The following is a 26609-nucleotide window of genomic DNA, read 5'->3' on the forward strand; positions in this document are numbered from 1 at the left end:
CTATGACTGATTTTAACCTATGATTTTAACTATACCCTTACATTTAGGTGTCACTCTCTCTCATAGCTACATGTTGAGTAGATAGATCTCATCATTTTGAGGCCAATGTGTTCAGAAGTCTGAAAATCTGTGTAACTGTTTTTGGGAGTTATTCCATAACATTTAGTTTATTGTATGTGTGCAACTGTTAAGAACTGAGCTAACCATGTGCTGATTAGCATCTTTGAGCTAGGTTCAAAAATATCTTAAATTGTCTCTACCAAAACAGTAACAACGGAAACATTTGGTGAAGTTTCAGTAGTGACCTCATTGTTTTTTGGGGGGTGTTATTTCATAAAATATAGTTTTTATATGTGTACAACTGTTCAAAACTGTGCTAGACAACAATGTGCTGATTGGCATCTTTGAGATCTTTGAGGTTTCAAAGCATTTAAAATTGTCTCTACCAAAACAGTCACAACGGAAACATTTGGTGAAGTTTAAGTAGTGACATCTTTGTTTTTTTGGGTGACTTTCCATAAAATGTAGTTTTTATGTGTGTGAAACTGTTCAGAACTGTGTTAGCTAACAATGTACCGATTAGCATCTTTGAGCTGGACCCAAAAGTATCTAAAATTGTCACTAACGAAACATATCATAATTGTTTCAGTAGTGACAAAACATAATCCTTTATTTGGGGGAAATAAAGAAAATGTTAGTACAGTTATGCAAATTCTTAGTATGTTTTAGTAGTGTTTAGGCATGCAAGTTAAAATTCTGTAATGTGACGTGGTCACTACGGAAACATTGGATGTTTTGTCAAAAGTAAAGTGAATTATCAACTAAGACGTTATAATAGTGTTTGGTTCAACGTATATTCAAACTAATGAATCCTTAAATTTGAAATCAGTATGATCAACTTTTTGCCTTTTACAAAGAAAAATTTGATTCAAAATACAGCAAATCTCATAAATTACACTTGAAATATTGTTACAATTGTAATTGGTATTGATTTCCCACTGAAAACTTTTTAAGAAAATAGCCAAAAATACATTTACAAGGTAGTTTTAAGCAAAACCTTAATAGGAGGTGAGTATAACCAAAGACTATAGAATACTTCGGTATAGGGTGACCAGACGTCCCGAAAAATTCGGGACAGTCCCGAAATCTAAGCTGCTGTCCCGAATCCCGCTCTAATCGTCCCGAAAATTAAACTGGTCCGCAGCGAAATCAAAGTAAAAATGAATTTAATGACTTGTGCAGAGTTCCATAAATACATCCTGGGAAAGACGGGAGTGCTGGCAGCAGTGAAAAGCTCTGTAAAATATGCTGATGTCGAACCTCCACAACCTCGGTAGGCTATATAGCTCAAGTGTGAATTTAAAGTTATATTGTTTCTATTAATTTATCTAATTCATCTAGGCTATATGCACAAAGACAATACGACCTTTTTGTCCCCTTTTTGCTTTATAGAGTAGATGAAGAGAGCGCAAGTTGCAGCAGCCGTTAGGACAGTTGAAAGTGCAGGCAGAAGTCGCGTGAAGAAGTCAGACCGGTCGAGGGCGAGGCACCGTGTTCAAAATAGTACTTCTATAGCCTACGTATTAGGCTATCAATTTATGCATATGTAAATGTTAATAAAAATATGATTGGTTCATTAACTTCAGTTTGAAGTATAAAATTGCCTAACGTTACTTCTATATTATATGTAGGCTACATATTAATAAAAACATGAAATTCATTCTTTATTATTCATTACACCCCCCCTCCCGTCCCGAATTTCAACCAATCTCATCTGGTCACCCTACTTTGGTATAACCCATCTTATTAAATTATATATTACTGTTTCGGTAGTGATAAATTTGGGGAGAGCACAATATGAGAATTAACTGCACAATTAGTAGAAAACTGTCCCTTTACTATTATACAATTTGCATACAGTAATTTGTGGATGTATGTGCGTGTGTGTGAATACAATGAACTGTAAACCAACGTTTTAAAGCAACGTTTCTATTGAAATGCTCCACAGCAATACAGAATAGTTTAGTCTTGTATGTAATGGAAAAATAAACGAAAATGGCTTCCGTTTCACCTTCACAGAAGTCACAAGAGTAATCAATATTTTAGTTTAAAGCGCTCCAGCACATGTTCTTCCACTACGTCCTTGGGTTTCCACTACGCTCTGACGTCACCGCAGCCGGTCATGTGACCACGGGGCCCGTATGTGCTTGTCTCCGGAACACGGGCGCTGGTGAGGGAGAATGCGAGTGAGTCCACGAGAGGATGTCGGATAGGATGGAGTGTACTGGAGGAACTTTGTCCGTCAAATCCGCCAAGACATAAAACAGCCGTGTATCTCACTCGTCCGGCATTCACTAAAGAAGAAAGGACCCCTCTATCACTTTTAAAGCGGCTTGCTTTGGCTCGTGTGGTTCATCTGCGGCGCCGGAGCCGAATGTTGGTGCACAGAGGCGCAGGTTGTGCATCGTAGAGAGACGGGAGACGGGCTCGGCAGGTACACGCTCACCGTACACCGTCGGGAATGTTATCGGTACTTTCCTATGGCAGGATCGTTGCCAGGGCTGTCCTGGGCGGACTCTCGCAAACGGACGGCAGAGATTATAGCCTGATCACGGCCAGCTGCGGCTTCGGGAAGGACTTTCGGAAGGGGATCCTGAAGAAAGGCATGTGCTACGGCGATGATGCCTGCTTCATTGCCCGCCACAAGTCCGCGGATGTTTTAGGTGAGTGAGTGCTCTCAAAATTCAGCGTTACATGTTGTTTTGGCACAGATATGAACAGCTTGTTAGGGACGTTTAACTATGAAAATGACCTTCACGGGTTAAAGTCAGCACTCGTTTCGTGATGGGGGGTGTGCGGGACGATAAGTCCAGCCCTCACCTGAAATAACCTCCCTCTTTGTGAATCTTTGGGATTTTCCTGATTCCGCCTGTAGATTTAACAAGCGCTCCTTAAATGTGTGTCAGCCAGGCAAACGATTTTAAATATTAAACATCATTTAATGTACATACAGCATTCATTTAATGCGAAATAAGCTTGGGTAACACAGGTTGACCTTTCACCTAGAAAGATGCCATGCTGAACCCCCAAAGCCCGACTAGCGGCGGAAACGAGAATGATTTCCTCATAAAACCTTTCCATTTCATGGAAACACTGATATAAATGACATGCCGTTAACGTCAGGCGTGTTTAACATTAATAGATTTCTTCTATCGCGTGTACTTTGACTATAAATGTCATTTACATTGTGAATATGAACGTTTTGAGTCACTCGGTCTGTTTAAAGAGAATGCTATGAGCTACATACATAAAACACGTATATATTAACTCGATTATATTATGTAGGAGTGTTAAGGGCTCGCTTGTAAATGTTGCAGGAGCTCTTTGTAAAGGTCAGAATGGTTGAGCATGGAGGCGGCCATGTTGTTTAATCGCATCCACGTTCCAGCGACACACACAGGCGGTTTCATTGTCCTCACGTTGACCCACAGAAATGTTCTTTCTTTTTTACTACCTAATACAATAAAAAAGGGTAGGTTTCAATGGAAAAAAAAACTCAGAATAATGGTCTCATGTTAGCAAAATGCATGAAAACAAAGAGCTCCCTCTTACATTCGCATACTACACTGAATATTCGCCGGCTTTTGTTACAGACACGTGAGCAGCAGGCCAGCTGTTCTGGACTGAGTTACTGTGGTTTTGCGTTACTAAACGTTGTCAAAACACCAGTTAGTATATTTATAGACTAAGATCAAACCACTATAAACGAGACTCTTGCATTTTCTGTAGTAGTGCTTGTGTAAAACTTGCTATGCAGTTGCTAGGGTGTTCTGGGTGGTTTTTAAGTGGATATAAAGTCAGGATCCAGTCAGGATGTTACATTTTCAATGGGGGAATTGATTTTTAACGCTAACTTATAAAGTGTTATTAAACAAGACCTACTGTGAGCTAGGAGATGGTAAATGCAATTGCTTAAAGCCAGGGGAGTTGCTAGACCTAAAGCTCTACTGGGGCACAGGCCCCCCATTACTCATATCACTTTTCTTTTTTTGAAAGCCAGTTGCATTTACAACACAATTAACGGCATGGATATCTGCGTGCATAGTCTTCGGTTAAACTGCGTTGCTTTTAGTTAATTCAGTTGTTGCATATAGTTTAATGTCTTTATTGCGGCATTATCAAAGTAAATCATAACTCAAATTTGAGATTTTACTAGGGCACAGCAGATTTTTACAGGGGCACGTGCCCCAGTAAAAAGGGTCTAGCAATGCCCCTGCTTAAAACTATCTGCTCACTTAATTTTAACTTATTTTTTTAAATAATTATGTATCCACCATATTCTTCAACGCAGAAGTAAGCCTATGGGTGAGACTTCTGGTTCATTATCCACTATAGGGATAAACGAAGAGAAAAATAACAATGTGTTGTGCAGTAAATGGTAAAACGGTTTGCACTACAAGCCAGTGTGTTAATAAATATAATAATATGATAATACATTAAAATAATATGGTAAGACACACCAGTTTGCAATATCAAGCAGCAAACAAGCTGTTTTGTACAGCTAAACTACATTGCCCATGATTCTCTGTGAAATTTAACTGAATAGTTTTAAATTCATCCATTTTTAAATGTTGTTGAAGAGGCTTCATGGGATTGTAGTTCATTCCTGATATTTAAGCTAAGTACAGAACTTGTCTTTTTTTTTTTTGCATCATCTCCCATTATATACTTAATTTCTTTTTAAATGTGTGTTTGTCTCTGTCAACTGAGTCTGTGATGCAGAAAACACAGGCAGAATTTGGAGAATCCAGTCATAAAAAATGTAATTTAATGTATAACAAGGTATGTGAATTTTGGATAAATAATTTAAAAGTAGGTCTACGTACTTTTGTAACCATTTCTTTTGAGAAAAACTATCATCATATCGTATACAAAAAGAAACTTAAAGGTCTTCACGGCAACCTGTCAAAATAAAAGTTTAGTTTAACTTGAAGAAATTGTGACACAAATATATGACCTAATGTAATGATAGTACTACTACTACTAAAAATAATGTTTTTATAATAATTTTATTAGGAATATATACCAGAAAAAACATTTAACAGAATTTATTTAGTAGAAAAATGTAAATAAACAAAACAATATTTGTGGGGGTAAATAATAAAAAAATATATATATATTTTTTATACAATCAATTAATTAGAGATGCTTTTGATTATTACAATTTAATGCAACCATTAAAATGGAATCCAGAAAGTTAATAGAAAACAAAAAAAGTGAATTTGATTTAAAAAAAAAAAAAATTTCATAGGGCCTTATAAATGTAGTTTTTGTTATTTTTAACAAATTGCTGATAAATTGTGTATGTTTCATAATTTCAATTAATTATACATGCTTTTTCATAACTTAATTTAACCAATAAAACTGTCGAATCTAAAACTGAAAACTATAACAGAAAAATAAAACAGAAAAAAATGAATTTGGGTAAAAATTAAGCTGATTTCATAGGACCCTAGTCTGAACTCCTCTATTTACTATCACAAGTTAAAAGTCTTTGAAGGTCAGTAGATAATCTTCACTTTCCACTCCAATTAGCTTAATGAGCTAGGAGGAAAAAACAGGAAGAAACAGCTCAGGGGTTTATGTAGTGCCTTTATTAGTGATCTGTTTTCTCTGTGGTTCATGATGAAGTTTCACAAGGGTGCGAACCCTTGAATCACATTAGTGGCAGGATGTGAATTGTTCAATGAAACACTTTTCCAGGAGGTCTCAGAGATGTGCTCGCTCACGACCTTAATCCAGCAGTCATTACTGCCAAAACATTGGCACCACATAGCTATCTTTTTATTGCCTCAGTTTTTGCCGACATTTTATATTCCATCTAACAGCAATAAAAAGAGATCATATGAGTCTAAAGAACGGCATGCTCAGATGGTTTCAGTTTTATCGTTTGTAGTGGCCATAGTTGAAGTAATGTTTATTTCACTCATATTCAGATAGGGGTTGTTAGTATGCCCAAAATCTTTATATATACTAATGCCGAGTTCAGACTGCATGATTTTAGCCCCGATTTTGACTCGCCGACAGGTTTTGAGAAATCGCCGTCAAATGCCCGAAATCACAGGCAAATCGGTGCTCGTTCACGTGAGTGACAATCACACAGTGTGAACTATCAAAGACGCCATCTGAGAGAATCGCCCGACGTGTCGCCGACACCCGTGAGATATTTGGCATGCTAAATATCTGGACCTGTCGGCGATTCAAAATCATGCCGTGTGAAAGGTGATCTGACTGAAAATCACATCGGCGATTACCTACAGCCAATGAGACGGCAACATCCAGGCCAGCGGGAAGGTGGGGGAGGAGTTACGAAGGTATAGACCACAGTATCAATAAGAATAGCTTCGGCTTCTTTTCTTTTCGCTGCAAATGAGTGCACATGCAATTTGTATGACAAGCTTCTTGCGGGCTACCATTTTTTTTAATAATAATACCAGTCTCACGTGAGAACTTGCACGCCTGACCTCGCGTTGTTTCCATGTCACTTCTCGCGTGTGTTCGGTTGTGAGACGTAGTTTGCGGACCGGGACAAAGTTGTCGGCGATTCTTCCTATTGTAAAGTCATGCAGTGTGAAACCCCCTGTCGCCGATCCATCGTGCAGCGTGAACACAGCAGCGACAGAATGCTACCCCAGATAGTCATGCAGTGTGAAAACATCTGTGACGCGATTGCTTTGAAACACGTTACATGGATGTTACGTTACGTTATGAATTGATATTGTAGAGCTGCATGTTTAATCAAAATAAAACCATAATCACTGTAAGTCTTTGTTAAGGCCGTGTTCACACTTGGCGTCTTTTTTGACAAGAAAAAGTTGACTAGGGCGTTTTTTTAGGAAAAAAAAAAGCTGGCAGCGTTCTGTTACAAAAAGCAGCCGAGTGTGTCTTTTTGTCGCTATAACAACAGCTGCAACAGTAGCGCAGTGCTGTGTGGTGAAGAAATGTCGAGAAAGAGCCTCTTTGTGATGTATATTATGATAGAGTTGTTTACTCATATCATACAACTCCTTGTGCTCCGAAACTAGTACGATAAGTTTATCTACCGGCAACTTCTCCGTTTTTTCTTGTTGTTTTTGTTGTTATGGAAACGATAGTCGCGCTACTCGCTTGTCATTGGTCAGCTGTCAAAAAAGCGCTTGACGTAGGGCGTTTTCTTCAAAAAAGTTCAGCTCAACGCTCTGAGCTGCAAAAAAAGACGCCGGCGGTGGCGTTTAAAAAAAGCGCTAGGGCTTTTTTGAAAAGACGGTTTACTCCATAGGATTAGAATGTAAAACAGACGCTGGCAGTTTGAAAAAGGACGGCAAGTGTGAACACGGCCTTAGGCTTCGATTTAGTTTAATATATCCGCTGTGTTTCAGAGTCAGTGATGCTTTTTTTTGAAAACCAATGTAGAAATAGCATGTTGAATAGAGATGCTGCACATATGCTCTCTTGTTAACTGTTTGTCACAAGGAAGTTGTGCCTTGATACAGTAAATAAAGTAGACTCTTGTATGGCGGTGGTGGAATCAGCCTTCAAGTGTGTGCTGGTGTAAACAGATGGATGTTTCCTCGGAGAGCAGTTTCGTTTAGCTCTTTTGTTATGGAAAATATGGTCACCTCAGGTTCATGTTTATGAAATGAAATACAAATGTTTGTGGAATAATATTTGAGCTGTGGAATATCAATATTTGGCCTGGATGTTGGACATCTATGTGGCATCATATGAAGGTAATAAACATTTCTTTCTGCAGTATACGTTATATTGTCAGTAGGGTAGCAAAAATGTGGAATATTTCCAGTGGAAATGTTCCAGAAAATTTGGAAACTTTTTCAGGATTTTTTTGGAATCTTTTGGATTTTTAGAAAGTTTCCGGAAACTTACCGGAAATGTTTCACCCCTTTGCAACCCTAATTGTCAGTTACATTATAAGCTTTAAGCATTTTTTTCCACATTCTTACACCACTATGTTTGCAGCCTTGTGATAAACAGTTGGTCTTGTTTGCAAAGCTCCATTGAAATGTTAATGGTAGCTTGATTTGTGCTGCTCTAAATCGTGTTTAACTCTGATAAGTCGCCCCTCATTCCTTTTGAGCCTGGATCTCCCTTTGAGCCCATGCAATCTCTTAATTCTCAACTTGTGTGTGGTTACAATGTGTAGTCAGGGCAAGCACTCACAGTATTGGTGATAGGAAGTGACTAACTAAAAGTAGAAAGGCTACTAAGAACAGTTTTCAGTTGTGTGGCTGTAGATCATTTGTTTTCAAAATAATGAAACTTTCCTAGTAATAAGGTAAGTAGCAGTGTATCATGTCAAAACACAGTTAAAGCGACCCTCATGTCGTTCTAAACCCGTAAGACATTCGTTTATCTTCGGAACACAAATTAAGATATTTTTGATGACCAGAGGTTGCGTTAGACTTCCACATTGTCTGTAATTTTGACGGACAGGGTTGTAAAAATTCTGTCATCTTATCATCCGTCATTTTTAATTTTCATATTTTAATTATAATTACACATTTAATTGCTTTTATTTTCATTTTCATATGATTTTAATAGATTGTAATTTTTATGAACCAATATCTATTCTTAAATCTCAAACAATCTTTTGATCTATGCTGTTTTCAGTTTATGAATGAATAGTGAGTCTATCCAATAAATCGCGTAAGTTTTAGATCTGTGCAACATGAAAAAAAGTCTCAGATTTCAAATTCTGTCCATTTCATTAGGAAATTCAAGCAATAAATACCGTTTTGGCGCTCTTTAATGTGGCTTGATAGATCGCTGTAGTTTAAACTGGGTACTCGCACGACTTGTGTATCAAATGCACAGCTGAAGATTCGTCTTGACACTATCATTTTTGTTCTGGATCCAGTGCTCTGCTGCCACACTGGAGAGTGCTCACCACCAACTGGACAGGGATGGGGAGTTACAGTTACAATTTACAATAGATTACCTTGTAATTAGGGCTGCAACGATTCGTCGATGTTGTCGACAAAAATCGATAATAGAAATAGTCGACAATGAATTTCATTGTCGATGTTGTCGCCAGACAACCGAGTGAGGCATCTTTCTGCCGAGAGTCGCACATACGCAGCTTCTATGCTGAGCGATAACATACAGAAATGGCGGCGTCCAACGCAGCAGCTGCGCGTACCAAAACACGCCCGTTTCACACATACTCCGTCTGCAGTGCGTTTTTTTTTCCACACCCATGTTAACGGATTACAACGTTCACAATGTACGGACTGTAAACGCGTTCTGTGTGAGCGCAAAACGAGTCTGTGCTGCTTCTGCACCGCATACGTAACGCACACGGACTGTAGACGCACTGCAGACTGAGTATGTATGAAACAGGCGTAAAGTTTGGGAGCATTTTAGCCTGCTACGGCGAATTAAAATATTACCTGCATGGTTTGTAAAGCAGTCCTTGCGCATCACGGCAGCACCTCTTAACATTTAAAGAACATTTAAAGAGAAAGCACGTCGGACAGTTGAATGAAACTGAGTTTGGCTGGCCTCGGTAAGATTTAAATAACTTGAAAGCCAATACGTTTTGTTTTGGATATACATTTTTGTTTACTGTTTTATTGCTGCTGATGGTTTACAGGAAGAAAATGTTCACTTGATTTTAATTTATTTTTTTCTTATAAAACAAATGTGCCTGTCCATTAAAAAAAATTATAGAGTTTCTTAATTTATGCATTTATGTCTGTACTGACCGAGCACTGTGCCTAATTGGTTTTAGACAGGGCATTTTTATTTACTTTTAGTATGAATTGGCCTATCAGCAGCAAAATATGCATTTTTCATTGAAGTACCCCCTTCTTTCCTGTGTTTACTATAATTTTCCACATAATTAAAGCAATCTCATGCTAAATTTGAGAAAAATTGAATAATTATCCGATTAGTCGACTAATCGTTTCAATAGTCGGTGACTAGTCGACTATTAAAATAGTCGTTAGTTGCAGCCCTACTTGTAATCTGTCAAAATGATGGACGGCCTTCAGATTTTTGTCACCGATTAAAAAAAAATCTGTCAATGATGGACAATTTTCAGTTAAAGGAACCCTCTATTGTTTTTGGAAACAGGCTCATTCTCCAACTCCCCCCGAATTATTAAGTTGATGGATTTTGAAATCCATTCAGCCGTTCTCCTGTTCTGGCGATATCACTTTTAGCGTAGCTTAGCATAGATCATTGAATCCTATGAGACCAATAGCATCACGTTCAAAAATAACCAACGAGTTTCGATATTTGTCCTATTTAAAACTTGAAAAAGTTTGCTGCCGTAACATGGCTGAAGCAGGCGCAGTAATATCATGCAGCACATGTGCAAATGCTAATCTAGCTGGGAACTAATTTCAGTCGCTGCGTGATATTACTGCACCTGCTGCGTCCATATTACGGCAGCAAACTTCCTTGACTATTACGCCAGAATGAGAGTGTAGTTCCTAATCTTATCGGCCTAGAAAATCGCAGCTTTACATTTTCCGCCGGTATTAGTACACAATGAAACTACAGAAGAGTCAAGTTTTAATTGAATGGATTTCAAAACGGTAAAACTCAACTTATTAACTCCAGGGGAATTGGAGAATGAGCCTATTTCCAAAAAAAGTGGAGTGTTTCTTTAACGTGACCTCTGTTGATGACATCTGAGCGCTTTCTGACCCTACATAGACAGCAACCCAACTACCATTTTCAAAACCCAAGTACTAAGAACATTATTTAAATGGTCCATGTGACATCAGTGTACTATGTCTGGTTCGATTCTGTAAGGAATAACCAGTAGTTACTAGCAACTTGGAGTTCAAGGAGTTTCCAAGAAATAAATCTAACATCCTTTTTGTTCAAAGAAGGTGTTAAATGTGCTGTAGCAGACGTGTGTTTTTCATTACCATCACAATGCGCAGTCAGTCAGGAGGTCAGGAAGGAGGTTTGTGGCAGCTGCCATCTGTTTCCGCGGTGTCAGAAACTGGCATCTCTTCCTTCCTTTTCTTCTGATCGTCAGAAGTTAGGTGTTAAAGCTGTTAGGCTTGATGAAATGGCAATATTACAATCTTTCTCCTTCTGTTTTCCTCTCAGGTGTTGCGGATGGTGTCGGGGGCTGGAGGGATTACGGCGTGGACCCATCGCAGTTCTCCGCCACCCTGATGAGGACGTGCGAACGGCTCGTGAAGGAGGGCCGCTTCACTCCCAGCAGCCCCGTGGGCATCCTGACCTCTGGCTACTATGAGCTCCTACAGAACAAAGTACCGCTGCTGGGTAAGATCATATCTGCACACACACACACCAAATCATACGATGAGTCACGCACTTACTGCTGGTTTTATAGGATAAATAAATTAAACATCTGCAGGATGACTCACAGTCCTTGCGTCGTGATGTACAGTATTGATTCTTGTTCAGGTTTTTTTTTTTTTTCAATGTTTTTTCAAAGACAAAAATGGTTGACTGTTGTAAATGTTAGATATCTTGCAGTTATATTTTATTTTCTATTGTGGAATTTATTAATCAAGTTTTTGTCCTTTTTATTAGTTTTTTTTCTGTGTACCATTTATTTTTGTTGTAATTTTAGCATTTAAAGTACTTTTACATTTTATTTAAGTTTCTTTTTTTAAGTTTAAGTTTTTATATTTATGCATTGTTTTATTTAGTTAACTCTTTAACAATGTAGTTAACATTTGCTCTACATGGGTTAACAACTAAACTCGCAATTGATTGTAGTTTTAAGTTAACATGTTGCTAAGATAGATCATATATTAATTGGTCACAGTTTACAAGGATCTGATTTATTAATGTTAATGCATTAACTAACATGAACTAACAATGAGTAATGCTTTTTTACAGCATTATTAAGCTTTTAAAGTTAGTTTATTACAAATGAGTTCACAGTGCATTAACTGAAATTAGAGCTGGGCGGTATGACCAAAAATTTATATCACGGTATTTTTCTAAATTATACGGTATCACGGTATATGACGGGTTTTTTTTTTTCATGCATGACTAGGTGTTAACCACATTTCCTAATAAATTAGAGAATAATTACTGCAGTATATTGGCTTACATTGACCGGACTAGTATTAACCCAGGTTTGATTGGTCTCACAAAATGCTGCTGTTCACAAAGAAGTGACAGTGGCACTCATAATTGTAATGAGGTGAAGAAATCAGAATTCATGATTTGCAGTCAAAATACACAACACTTTATTGTGCATTCTTCGCAAGTTCACATTTACAAGTCTACGCGTTTCTCTTCCAGCAGGAGGCGCTGTCAGAATGGTAGTATACAAAGTAGCGCAACAAATGATTTTGAAACGTGCAGCGCTCATATTTATTCATTGGATAGCCTTTTGAAGTTTCATCGCAATTTTTGTCTTTCAGTCCCCACATTTTAGACCACCTGAAATCATAATTATGACTTTCATAACCCCCTAATAACACTGCAGTCATCAATGAAAATTAAGAGCTTTATTTAAGACTTTCAAAAAAAAACCTTACACAAAATACGTTTCTTTTTTATTTTTTTTCCCCACCATGTTCGGGGCACAAGAAAAATATTAAGGGACTAAATTAATATCAGCATATGAAGTATAATCGTCTCTCATTGTCTGAAAGAATGCACATCAGATGCTTAAAGTCAGTTTTTACTTTCACTTTAACATATTGATCAGTTTCCACGTTGCTTGTGTGATATCCATTGGCTTTAAAACATAAATATTAATAAAAATACAGTATATAGAAAAGACATATCTTTAAAATATTGCGACGTAACACCAACGTAAAGCCATTGTTTTTCTCTCACTGAAAGCTACATCTGTCTGCGCACAATGCGCCGATCTCTGCTCTAGTCATCACTGCAGACACACCCCCTCTTGAAATTTCGGCATTACAAGTTTTGCAAATCGCTAACCCTGGGTCTTTCTCAGATATACTGAAATACGTCCACACCTCAGATGTGTTGCTTCAGACAAGCACGTGCAAGCTGCGGTTTCTGTTTGCGTCAACATATGTGTTCCCGACGCTTTGTACGCACACACTCACCGGTATTGGTGAGAAAAGGTATACCGCCCAGCCCTAACTGAAATTAACAAATACGACTTCTAAGCTTAGCAAATGTTTACATTAATGAAGATTAATAAATGCTGTAGCAGTAAGCAATGTTATTTGTTAGTTCGTGGTAAGTAATCTAGCTAATGTTAACAAATGAAACCTTATTGTAAGGTATTACCAATAAATAAACAAATAAAAAGTAATTAAAATATTTTGAATGATGTGTGTGTATATATATGCTGTTTGGGGCCTGTTTGGTATCTGTAAGACTTGTTTTTAAAAAAAAGAAATCTCTTTAAATTTATTTGCATTTATTTACATTTTTGCATTGAAAAAAAAATACAGAAAAACACTACTGTCGTAAAAGTTATTACAATAGAAAATAATGTTTTTCTATTTTAATATACTTTAAAATATAATTTATTCCTGTGATGCAAAGCTGAATTTTCATCAGCTGTTTCTCCATTCTTTAGTGTTACATGATCCTTCAGAAATCATTTTCGGAATCTTTTCTTTTTTTTTGCAGGATTCGTTAATGTATAACAAGTTCATTTAAAAACAGCAGTAACTCGAAATAGAAATCTTTTCCAGCAGTGTAATACTATCACTTTTGATTAATTTTAACAGATCCTTGGTGAATAAAAGTATTTATTTCTTTTAAAAAAAGAAGAATAAAATTTACATACACTACTGTTCAAATGTTTAGGTTATATTGTTAGAAAACCTTTCTATTTTAAATAAATGCTGTTCTTTTTAACCCTTAATTGATTAAAGAATCCTGAAAAAATGATCACAGGTTCCAAAAAATATATTAAGCAGCACAATGTTTCCAGCATTGATATTAAATCAGCATATTATAATATTTTTTGAAGGATCATGTGACACTGAAGACTGGAGTAATAATTCTGAAAATGTAACTTTAATTACAGATGTAATGTGTATTAATATAGAAAACAACTTCAAACATTGACTTCTGTATATATTCCCATTGCAACATCCCATTAGACTTATATTGAAATATCTTTAATGTGGCTGTTTGTTTTATGTTTGTCATTGTATTTTCTATCTATGAAAGTTTGAGTAAATGGAGTTGGACAAAATGGAACAATTTTTACTGAGCATCTCTTAAAAACAGCAAAAATTTTGTTTATTAAGGTTACTTTAACAAATGGTCTGGATGCATTTTAACCTTGCATGTTTCGGATTTAACTCTAAGAAGCAAAGACTGCAAGTAAAGTTAGATTCTCAAACAAGGCATTAGGTTTCCAAGCTCGCAACCGGTCTTCTTTTTGCTGAAACCTGACACGGGCTGTCAGAAATGTCATTCTGTTCTTTATCTTGCCAAGTTGTTTACCTCTTTAAAAAGTGACCTGCTTTTATTTTGGAAAGGCATGTGGAGCGATAAAGGTCTGTGGGTGACCGTTCTAAGACAAGGTCACTTGGACTACAAATCCTTGGCCGGGGATCGGGGAAAGGAAAGATTGTGACACGTGATAAACTGAGAGGTCGTCAACATATAGCCTAATTAGAGATGCTTTTAAATTTAGTGTTCAGTCTAAAACCTGATCAGTTGGAAACTATGCATTTAAAAATAGGGTTACGCATTACAAAACTGTTTAAATTTGTTCATGTTAGTTAACATGTTCGATGTCATAAACTAACAATAAACAATACTTTTACAGCATTTATGATTTTTTAACATTTCTACATACACTACTGCTCAAAGCTTTGGAGTGGGTAATATTTTGAAAGATGTATCTGTTATTTACAAAAGCTGCATTTACATAGGCACTTATGATTTTCGCAATGCAAAAATACTATTTAAATATGAATCCCACATGTTCTGCGTGTCTGTGCAAATGAATGGCACAGATGTGGAGTTTTTCATGACTACACACTTACTAAAGCACGTGTGATGCTCGTGGTGTTTTCAAAATCTGCTGCATCAATATGTGAGTACATGAACACACAAACCTAATCTCTAGAACTGCTCTGAGAGTCACATTGAGCATTTTACTTTCTTTCGAGAAGAACTCATATCGTCATATCATATACTAATTGAAACTCAAAGGTTTTCACAACAACCAAGTTTGGTTTAACTTGAAGAAATTGTGACAGAAATATGTTACTTAATGTAATGATAGTACTACAACTTGTAATGCAGTTAGTATTAAAACATTATTTTTTATTAAGGAATATTAACCAGAAAAATTATTTACCAGAATTTATTTACCAGAAAAATGTAAACAACACAGTATTTCTGAAAATTACAAAATCAATTTATTACAGATGCTTTTGATTATTAAAATGTAATGAAACCATTCAAATGGAATCCAGAAAATGAATGGGAAAACACATAATTTGGTAAAAAAAACAAAAAAAAAACTGAATTTGAGAAAAAAATAAACCGTGTTTCATAGGACTTTTACTAAATTGCGATTTCAATGAATTAGAAATGCTTTTTGATCATTATTTTTTAAATGAAACCATTAAAACGGTCTAGAAAAATAAAAATGGAAAAAACTGAATTTGGGAAAAATTTTACTGATTTCATGTGGTCAACATTTATTTGACCAAAAATACAGTGGAAACAGCAATATTGTGAAATATTATTTCAATTTAAAATAAGTTTTTTTTTTAATATATATATATATATATATATATATATATATATATTGTAAAATTCCTGTGATGCAAAGCTGCTATTTCAGAATCATTTCTCCAGTCTTTAGTGTCTGATATGCTGATTTTGTATTTTTGAATTTGATTGGCTGACTTATGTTGAAAACGGTTATACTGCTTAATATTTTTGTAGAAACTGTGATACGTTCTTTGAGTAGAAAATGTAAAAAAATAGCATTTATTTTAAAATAGATATCTTATATAACATTATAAATGCCTTTATTTATTTTTTTTGATCAATTTAAACATCCATGATGAATAAAAGTATTAATTTCCTACATAAAAATATCTTACTGACCCAAAACATTAACGATAGTGGCATACTAAGATATTTTTTACATTTCAAACTGATTCAGTTATTTAATATATACATGTATAAACCAAACTTTAAAAGTAAACAGTGGCGTTTATGTACCAACACTAAGCTAAAACACTAAAAAAAAAATTTTTTTTTACAACTTTATTACTACTGATTGTTTTATGAAAAGTATACATTACTTTGCTTAGCTTGCAGATGTTTGTTAGCACAACATCTGGTGGTGGCCTTTTTTACAGTGGACATGTGACTGTCCCCCGACATACTTTCCAACATTTTCACCCTGCATAGACATCATGCTGCTTGCGGTGTAGACAGCTTCTTATATAATTGGAGCCACTATGCATCACAGCACCCGCCTGCTATGAGGACATGCTGTCATGCACAGTATGTAGGTTACATGACTATGTTACTGGGGCAAAGGTTCAACTGTTTTTGTATGTGAATACCAAATGTGTCTTGTTTACATACAAAATAGTTCATGTATGGTGTCAGTCAAACACCATAAAAAAGCACGTATATTATTTGTTAATTAAATATGTCTTTTTGTCGGTCTCTTCTAGGAAGTAGCACAGCTTGTATAGTCGTCCTGGATCGTCGGAGTCACAGGCTACACACCTGTAATCTGGGAGATTCAGGTTTTTTGGTGGTTCGGGGTGGAGAGGTTGTCCATCGGTCAGACGAGCAGCAACACTACTTCAACACACCCTTCCAGTTGTCCATAGCCCCGCCGGGGGCAGAAGGCGTAGTGTTGAGTGACAGGTGGGTCAGTGACGCTCGCTGATAGCGGATACACTCACTGCAGTATCACAGATGGTTGTGTGTCACAGATCAGTGTCACAGGCGTCTGCGCATGGGGCAATGGGGCTTTTACATGAATTAATAGTGTAAGATGCACCTACTGTAGGAGCCCACACATTTTTCTGGTGCTTATGCAGGCCCATGTGATCTTAATTTGTGCTCCACACAGTCCTAAGGGGTTGATAAAGGCCTTCTGAAGCGTATTGAAGTACACTAGCTGTTGTAAGCATGTTTACAGAGGAAACTAGTTTTCCTTTGCTAGAAACAAAACTTGGTTCGCAAAAGACTAGCATATTTTTACCTAAGCTTGCGCTATGCCTACATCCTACATCATTCGCAGAAATGCCAGTTTCTTGTGAATGCGCCTATGACAGTTAGCTGAAGATAGAGATTATGGTTTAGAAATTTTAAATATGGATATTTTTCTCACACAAATGCAAATTCACTTCGAAGGCCTTTATTAACCCCCCGGAGCCGTCTGAAGTACTTTATACAGTTGTGGTCAAAAGTTTACATCTCCTTTCAGAATCTGCCAAATGTTAATTATTTGACCAAACTAAGAGGGATCATACAAAATGCATGTTATTGTTTATTTAGTGCTGACCTCAATAATATATTTCACATTAAAGACGTTTACGTATAGTCCGCAAGAGAAAATAATAGTTGAATTAAAAAAATGGCCCTGTTCAAAAGTTTCTTAATACTGCATTCTTACGTGAATGATCCACAGCTTTTTTTTTTTGGTAAGTGATAGTTGATCTTGAGTCTCTTGTTTGTCCTGAACAGTTAAACTGCCTGCTGTTATTTAGAAACATCTTTCAGGTCTGACAAAAAATCTGTTGGTTTTCCAGCATTTTTGTGTATTTGAACCCTTTCCAACAATGACTGTATGATTTTAAGATCCATCTTTTCACACTGAGGACAACTGAGAGACTCATATGCAACTATTACAGAAGGAAAACCTTTTGAATTTGAAGATTAGGGTACATTTAACTCATTTTGTCTTTTGGGAAACTTGCAAGTATCTTTTGTAGCCTCTGAAGGGCAGTACTAGATGAATAAAAAGAAGATATTTTGGCAAAATAAGAAAAATGTAGGCTACACATCTCCATTCTGTTCAAAAGTTTACACCCCTGGCTTTTAATGCTTAGTTTTTCCTTCCGAAGCATCAGTGAGTGTTTAAACCTTCTGTTATAGTTGCATATGAGTCCCTCAGTTGTTCTGTGTGTGACAAGATGGATCTCAAAATCCTAGTCATTGTTGGAAAGGGTTCAAAAAAAATTTGTGGGACCTTGAAAAGCAGGCAGTTTAACTGTTCAGGACAAACATGGGACTCTCACTAAATAAAAAAACACAGCTGTGGATCATTCAAGTAACAACACAGTATTAAGTGTATGTAAACTTTTGAACAGGGTCATTTTTATAAATTCAACTATTATTTTCTCTTCTGGATTGTATGTAAATGTCTTTCATGTGAAATCTTATTCTGGTCAGTACTGAATAAACAATAACATGCATTTTGTATGATCCCTCTCATTTTGGTCAAAAATGAACATTTTCCAGATTCTGAAAGGGGGATGTAAACTTTTGAACCTCAATTGTATTATGCATGGATGCACTTTATTTTGCTTCAAAATCTCAACACCCATTCACTGCTATTATAAAGCTTGTAAGAGCCAGGACATTTCGTAATATAACTGAGAAATGGTAAAGTAATTTTCATTTTTGGGTGAACTCTCCCTTTAAGAAATTTGGGTAAAATATTACAAACAATTGTAAAACATTTGCTTAATTAAATTCATGTGACTCAACCAATGTGCAAAAACATGCTAAACGATGTCATAGAGATATGCAGACCAAAAAAATCAATAAATCAAGTCAAGTGGAGATTGAAAATGCCATACAATGTCCGAAAAACATTATGATCTCATTAAAAAAAGTATATTTTAAATAATTAATAACTAATGTTAATGCTAGATCATGGTTACACCATTTTTTTAACCATTTGAAACTTTTCAAAATTTTGAAGAACATTGAACATGCATTATTTTTCCTTTTTCTATATCGTGGACACTCATTAGATTGAGCAGTGTTAGCGGGTATTATCTGAGGTTCTCCTGAACCCTGTACAAGTGAGAACAGCCAAAGTGTTCCGCCTCAAGCACGGTGTGTGAGTGTTGGCCTAAATCTTTAATGTCAAGGCCATGTGATTCTAGTTCCTCACTGCCGTGGTCTCGCCAGGGGCACACATCCAAACATGCACGCGCAAATACCCCAAACCTCCAATCAAATTAAGAGGGAGGCAAAGCAAACCCATTCCTCTTAGCCAATGAGCATTGTGCTCAACACTTGTTTACAATTTTTTTTTCCGAGTCCCAGTAGAGGGCGTGATTATTTTAGGCTCCACATGTCCTGCTAAATTTATGTGGGACCTTTAGTTTATGTCGGCCGGAGTCTTTTATGGCAGACCTCTACAGAAAACTAACTCCTCTTTCTCATGTGCAGCAGGCAATCTGACCTGAGCTTGACACAAGTGTTGGTTTCTAAGTGTGCCTCACTTGCACTGAAATATCCATTTACAAATAGAATTACATGCATTTACTTCTACTTTGTATATACTTTGTTTACTACCAAGTTTCTAGTGAGTCTAAAGTGCCTCCGTTGTGATTTGAAGGGATAATTCACCCAAAAATAAAAATTCTGTCATTAATTACTCACCCTCATGTTGTTCGGAAAACAAATTAAGATATTTCTGCTGAAATCCAAGAGCTTTCAGATCCTGCATAGACAGCAACGTAACTAAAAATGAAGGGTAGTAAGGACATCGATAAAATAGTCTATGTGACCTCGGTAGTTCACTCGTAAGCTATGTGAATACTTCTTGTGCGCAAATATTTGAAATGCCCTCTTTTTGCTTTCTTAAATCTGGCCTATAATCAGAGTGCCACTACTTACCCAATGCACTAAAACAGATTAAACTAAAACTCAAGGGATTTGGAGATTGAAAAGGCCTGTCTGGTTTCCATGAAAACAGCCTGACTGCTTGGATTTGGTCCAGAGGTCATGTTTGGTCTGAGTGAGTTCTCTTAACCCCAAGTGTCCATTACCCTCCATTAAGGTCAGGCTGATTTCTGCCCTGTTACCCTCTTTGTGCCACTGCTTGAGTTTCAACCCTGATCAAGTGTCTTAGTCTAATTTAATGGATTAGATCATTGTTTACCCACATTGGATTGTTTTATTTTTTCTTATCTATTAGTGTAATTCAGAAGGTTATAATTATTTGTCATAATGGTACTCAAAACTTGGCATCAATTGTTAGTTTGTGGGTGGCATAGTGATTAAAATACACTATTATTGTAGAACATTGGCAAGTTTTATATTTGGTTTAACTGTACCGAAGTGTAACTGTCTTTCTCTGTCTCTTTCAGTCCTGAGGCGGCAGATAGCTCCTCCTTTGATGTCCAATTAGGGGACATTATTTTAACCGCTACTGACGGCCTCTTTGACAACATGCCTGACTACATGATCCTGCAAGAACTCAAGAAACTCAAGGTACTGACCATGCTTGCAATAAATATGAAAATATTTGGGTTACAGTCAGCTGATTTGGTTTTGGCTCATAGCAATATTACAGAGATTAGAGGGGCCGAAATATTACCAGTGTTTATAGCATAATGATGGCATATGATACAGAGTTGTCACTAACTAATAGTCAAGTAATCAGTTGGTTATTGTGACGATTAATCAAGTAATTGGATAATTATAAAAAAAAATAGGCCTAAGCAAACAATTGACTTTAAAATGAATTAAAAATGTTGCATTCAAATTTAGGTGTGCTTTAAAGGAACACTATTTTCTAGGCCGTTAAGATGAGGAACTACACTCCCATTCCGGCGTAATAGTCAAGGAAGTTTGCTGTCATAATATGAATGGAGTAATATCACGCAGTGCCTGAAATTAGTTCCCAGATGTTAGCATTTGCACATGTGCTGCGTGATATTACTGCGCCTGCTTCGGCCATGTAACGGCAGCAAACTTCCTTGACTATTACGCCGGAATGGGAGTGTAGTTCCTAATCTTATCGGCCTAGAAAATCACAGCTTTACATTTTCCACCAGCCTTAGTACACGGTATAAATAGAGAAGAGTCAAGTTTTAAATAGGACAAATATCAAAACTCGTTGGCCATTTTTGAATGCGATGCTATTGGTCTAATAGGATTCAATGATCTATGCTAAGCTATGCTAAAAGTGATATCGCAGAACAGGAGAACGGCTGAATGGATTTCAAAACGGTAAAACTCAACTCAGGGGGAGTTGGAGAATGAGCCTATTTCCAAAAAAAGTGGAGCGTTCCTCTAAAGAGGCAGCCTTATTAGAGGCGCACACGATGTGATGCTGATGTTTGATTAGGGAGGCACACAAAATGTGCAGTGTAAAATACAGCTAAATACAGCTAATCTTAGAATACGCAATACGCACTAGGGCGCCACCAGCCTGGTGATTGTCTATACACTTCGCTGCATGATCAAATCCTTGTTTAATATTGACTAAACAACATTTAAATGTCCACTTAATCTTTAATATTTGGCCATATCTTTACAACAGAAATGCTATAGCCACAGTACTTTAATGAATATGTGGACATCAAAACTGGCTTAGAATAAAACTGGCCGATATATTATACTTGATTATTAGTATGATTTCCACTTTCTCATTGTATTAATCTTTAGGTTATCGGCCTGTAATCTCAAAATAGTCATGAAACGTCCAATTAAAGGTTGTATCAGCGATTTCTAGTCTAAAACATAAAGTGTCAATTTCAGCTTACCTTTCTTCACGATCCGCTCGCTGACTGCCCCATAAATTGTCTGTGAAAAAACCGCGTCTCTCTGGTCAGCCTAGGGTCCGAGATATGCCAAAAAAACAATCGGCACTACCAACCTTTCCACACATAAACAAACAGTGTTCCAACCAATCAGCGTCAAAGGTAAGCTGAAATTGACACTTTATGTTTTAGGCTAGAAATCGCTGATACAACCTTTAATCTCCCTGGCTGATATATGGGTATAATATCGGTAGGCAATTTCCAAGCTTTTCATTTTATTCATCTCCAATTTCTTTTTGTATTTAATTTGCCTCAGAACACCAACTATGATAGTATCCAGCAGACTGCCCGCAGCATCGCTGAACAGGCCCACGAGTTGGCCTACGACCCCAACTACATGTCTCCTTTCGCCCAGTTTGCCTGTGACAACGGGTTGAATGTAAGAGGTGAGTCTTCCAAAAGAGCTTCTTGATTCCAATCACCTTTCTGATGCCAAAACCTCATTGAATATCCATAATCGGTGGTACTGACCTTGTAATTGGTCTGTTTTCATTTCAGGGGGGAAGCCTGATGACATCACAGTGCTTCTATCCATTGTGGCAGAATACACAGACTGAGCACGCTCAATGGAGCTAGCTTTTCTCTTACACCTGTGTCTTCCACCCCTCTTCTATTGCACTGCTCCCCATCTCACATCTCCCAGCACCCCTTTCCATTCTTCCATTTCTCGAGTAGATCTCCAGTCAACGTTGGGAGGAGGATAACGTGAACTCGCTGGTGTGGGTGGCGATGCACACGGTACAAACTGTCCAAAATTGATGTCCTCAAATGGACTTTGGGAGTCTTCGACCTGTTGTGAATTTGAGTCCATTCTAGTTTTCAAAGGGGCAAGAAGAGACATGCATTACCCACAAAAAGCTGTCATGTTCAGTTGTGTGGCTTGTGCAAATGAAAAGTTGGTTGTCTGTCTTGAGAGAGAAGTCAAGCTGAAGTCTCTGAGTTGGTGTGCTTCTAAGTTTGTGTGTGTACGTGTTGACGTGTCCCATTTGGTTAAGCTGTAATGGAAAGGTAGGACAAAGTTCATAAGGAGGCTTGGCTAGATTTAAACCTGTTGGGAAATGCAAGTGCTTTAGTATATGCTGGCTGTGGCTAGTTTGGTTCAGCCAGCATATCTACCTCTAGTTAGACAACCTACACCATCACTTAGTGAGGTTTCGGATGATGGATTGCTAGTTCAAATGCGGAAAGGAAATGGGTTGAATATACAGCTTGTGTTTGGTTGTAAAAGAAGGGAACTGAACAGACGCTGTTGACCTTAGTCAGGATAGTGCTGATTGACAAACATCTTTCCGAAAAATGTTACAAAGACAAAAACTCCATAAAACTCATAAAACTTTAAAAAGTCGTGATTTGGTGAAAAGTACATGATCTAGGACCTTTATACAGTTCTCTAACATCCTTGTTCTCAATATGGAGTCAACCCTGACTCAAGTCTGTCCCAGAGAATGTCACAATTCACTGATAGACAGATACACTTGTTCAGGGGGACGGTGGATGTTGACTGTGTATGCGTGTTGGATGTATATTTACATGACTTCACCTCTCGACACTTGAGTATGAAAGTCTACACGCACAAATGGCTAGCATCTGGCAATGCTTTTCTTGAATTGAAAGGTCAGGTATAGAAATATTTTATTTTTATAAATATATTTAGCTTTTAGCGGACAAGATTCAAGAGAATGCAGAAGTTGGGGAACGCTGGTCTTTACGGATCGACCGTAAGGCCTTTCGGCATTTTCTGTGCTCCCTACCGAGGCTTGGGTTATTTTTTTAAATGATTGAAGGGTATCTAACGCTTTTTGTTTGTTTTTTTCCGGTGTTGCTCTAGAATGGTTCTAGAGAACTTTTTCACATTCATGTGCTGCTTTAATTTTGTAAATTATAAATGTGTGAGTGACTACATTATTTATATGAATGTTTTTACCTGTACAATAAAAAATGGGTAAGCTGTTGGCGATTTTATTTCACGACAGCGACAATTCAAGCTGACCGTTGAGTGCGATTGGCTTGCCATCTTTGGATAAAATGGTGCAGCGATTCTGTGACAAGCATTAATAGTTATATTTTTCATGGAGAGTCCAGTTTGAGATTGGAAAATTCAAATACAAGCATTGCAAATATTTAAAATGTCTTTTTTGTTGTGTTTCTACACCATCCAGAATGGCAAACCTCAGTCAAATATGCATTTGCCTGGTAAAAAAAAAGTGACTGATATATAACTAAACATTAAACTCAGTGTTTTGGAAGGTTTGCCATCTGTTTATGTCCCACATAGGCATGGCTTTTCACATACAGGACTATAATCAAGTTGTGTCTGCAACATAATTAGACCAGAACTGTGGTCTCTTATCACGTGTGTAATGTCTTGTGGGTTGTGGTCATGTTGAAGTCAGTGTCTCAATCCACATTGTGTAACTGGTAAAGAAAACCAAAGCAGGAAAGCCATAAGACCAGCATCTCACAGTCACCTACAAAGACCGCAGTTGAAGCGTTAAACGTTGGGAGTTTCTGCCGGAACCACCAATGTGTCCCCTTTCTGCTTTTCTTACTAAATGAAATTGAAATCAACTAAACAGCCAGTCATGTGTAATGGATATTAAGATCAAATGTGTACTTGACAATTACGGAATGTGTGATCTAGGTCGAAAAATGTTTTAGCTGTCTTTTTAATTTAGTCAAAGGTGATGTGTCATGTCAGTGCCTCTAGAGGCAGCAAGCAGAATTGCAATTTTTTGGTGTAATGACAGTGTTTAGCTTTAAGACAGGCAATAAGAACTGGGGTTATTTATTTCGCATCAGAATACACAAAAAATAAAACACAATAAAAGAAATTTAAATTCGAAATAACCAAAAATGCTATTAAGATACATTAAAAAAGAGGAAAATGAACCTGATCAAAACGTCTATGTTGGTTTGAAATCCAATTACAGTCATTTTTGGATTTGTTAAAACTGATCACGATGTTAACGCGACTTACAAATGTCACATAAAAACTGTGTATTGTTCAGCCTGTGTCCAAATAAAATGAAATTTAGCTAAACATTTAGCAAAAAATGGTATTAGAAATACTCCAGAATGAAATATGAAATGAAATAATTACGAATTAGCCTGGTCTAAACAACATCTAGAATTTGAAAATCCCATTACAGTCATTTTTGCATTTGCTGGAACGCATCTCAGTGTAAATAAAATAAGAAATAATAGAAAGATTTTATTAGGAACACCAAAAATGTAATTTAATAAGACTTAATAATTTACTTTGGAAAATAAAATGAAATAAAATTGTATTAGGTCGCCAAAAACCTAATTTCATTAAATTATAAATAAAATAATTCAGATCTAAATAATTTATGATGGTGTGAAATTTTATTTCAATCAGTTTGGGATTTTTTGGAATGCAACATAAAAATGTAATGTCATAACTAGTTATTAAAAAAAATCACGTATTCTCGTTACATTGACAGGTACTGTAAATTTTTGTTTTGCATTCATTGTGCTATTACACTGGAAATTGACTGTTTGAATGCACTGATCTGGTTTCTTCAATTCCAAAATTCTGGTGCAAAAATCAGTCCTAGAGAAACCAATTTGTTTGCAGCTGAAGCATTATTGCAATTCTGTTTGGTGTCTCTGGCAGTGCCTAAATGACACATTTCGCCATTAGTGAGTGTCATTGCATGGAACAATGTTGTGACTGAACCTTTTTGTGTCTGAAGTTTTGCCACTTTGTTTGCCACACAACACACGCTTTCCCGAATTCTCTTATTATGGATTGTCCAAAACTGTTGGATGTGCTTTTATGAATCCTAGAGCTATTTTCCAGCCTCATCATTTTAAAACAAGAAAGTTACCTCCCTGAGTTGGGCTGATAGTGACTGAATGCCGCTCAGATCTGTGTCTGTTTCTCACTGTGAGTGAACCCAAACAGCAGTGGCTCCAGCATACAAATCAACATGCCATTTGCGCCTTAAAATCTCATACTGTCCCTTCCAGAGGCCTTTGTGTGGCAAAGCTTGCGTGTGTTGTCTGGGTGTCGCTTACAGCAGTGTCCTCGATTCTGGTTGTATCATCTGTCCTTCTCTCATTTGATGGTTTCAATGGTGCTTCTTCAGTCAAGATGAGTCTCTCAGTCTTTGAAGCAGACAATGTACGAATTAGAACTACACTTTTTGTGTGTACAGTGTAACAATGCAAGAAAAGTTCCTGTAAATATGTTTTACAAGTTGTAAAATATTTAAATAAAAATATAGTATTTATACTAAAACATGACTGTGAGTTATTGTGTCATTGTGGGTTTTTTTCATACACTGTATGAAATGAGCTTATCTATTTCACATTAGTAGTTTTACATTATCGGATGCAAAATTCACTTTTACACAGTGTTCGCATATAAAGTGTATTAGCAGTGTGTGGACACAGCCACCCTACAATGATAAATCCATTTGCTTCTTTTTTTTTAACCTCCAAAAAACCTATACAGTCTCGTTCTGATTTTCTGAGCAGTATGATGTCATACTGTTCAGGTCCCGCCCACAGCCGCTGACGGGAGTGCCCTGTATTTGCATATTTAAGCCTTCAGCCAATTGTATGCTGTTTGCAATTTTCTCCACGCTCGAGCAGCTGTAGCAACAACAATGTCTATGCCCTACAGTAACTACTCCAACAGTGAAACTGAGAAAAATGCCTTTAAAGTTTTTACTCCAGCCAGTCAAACATGTTGTGGGTAGATTAGTGGTAATGCATTCATCTAATACCTTCTTAGGAAGATTTTTTATAGATAAAAACCATGACAACTGATGTGACCTTTGACCACCAAAATGCAGATACTGCACT

The 26609-nt window shown here is 36.8% G+C and overlaps 1 protein-coding gene across 1 annotated transcript; it reads left to right on the forward strand.

Annotated features, from left to right (window-relative positions):
• The first annotated feature begins 1833 nt into the window (after nt 1-1833).
• On the forward strand, nt 1834-26042 carry pptc7b (protein phosphatase targeting COQ7 b). Its single transcript, XM_073829754.1, has 6 exons — nt 1834-2723; nt 11125-11304; nt 16653-16851; nt 20319-20442; nt 22033-22162; nt 22275-26042. Exons 1-6 carry the CDS (start codon nt 2522-2524, stop codon nt 22331-22333), a joined length of 894 nt encoding a protein of 297 aa, XP_073685855.1. The 5' UTR covers nt 1834-2521; the 3' UTR covers nt 22334-26042.
• Nucleotides 26043-26609: the final 567 nt, after the last annotated feature.

The sequence above is a fragment of the Garra rufa genome, chromosome 23 (genome assembly GCF_049309525.1).
Source record: "Garra rufa chromosome 23, GarRuf1.0, whole genome shotgun sequence".
Taxonomy (NCBI): domain Eukaryota; kingdom Metazoa; phylum Chordata; class Actinopteri; order Cypriniformes; family Cyprinidae; genus Garra; species Garra rufa.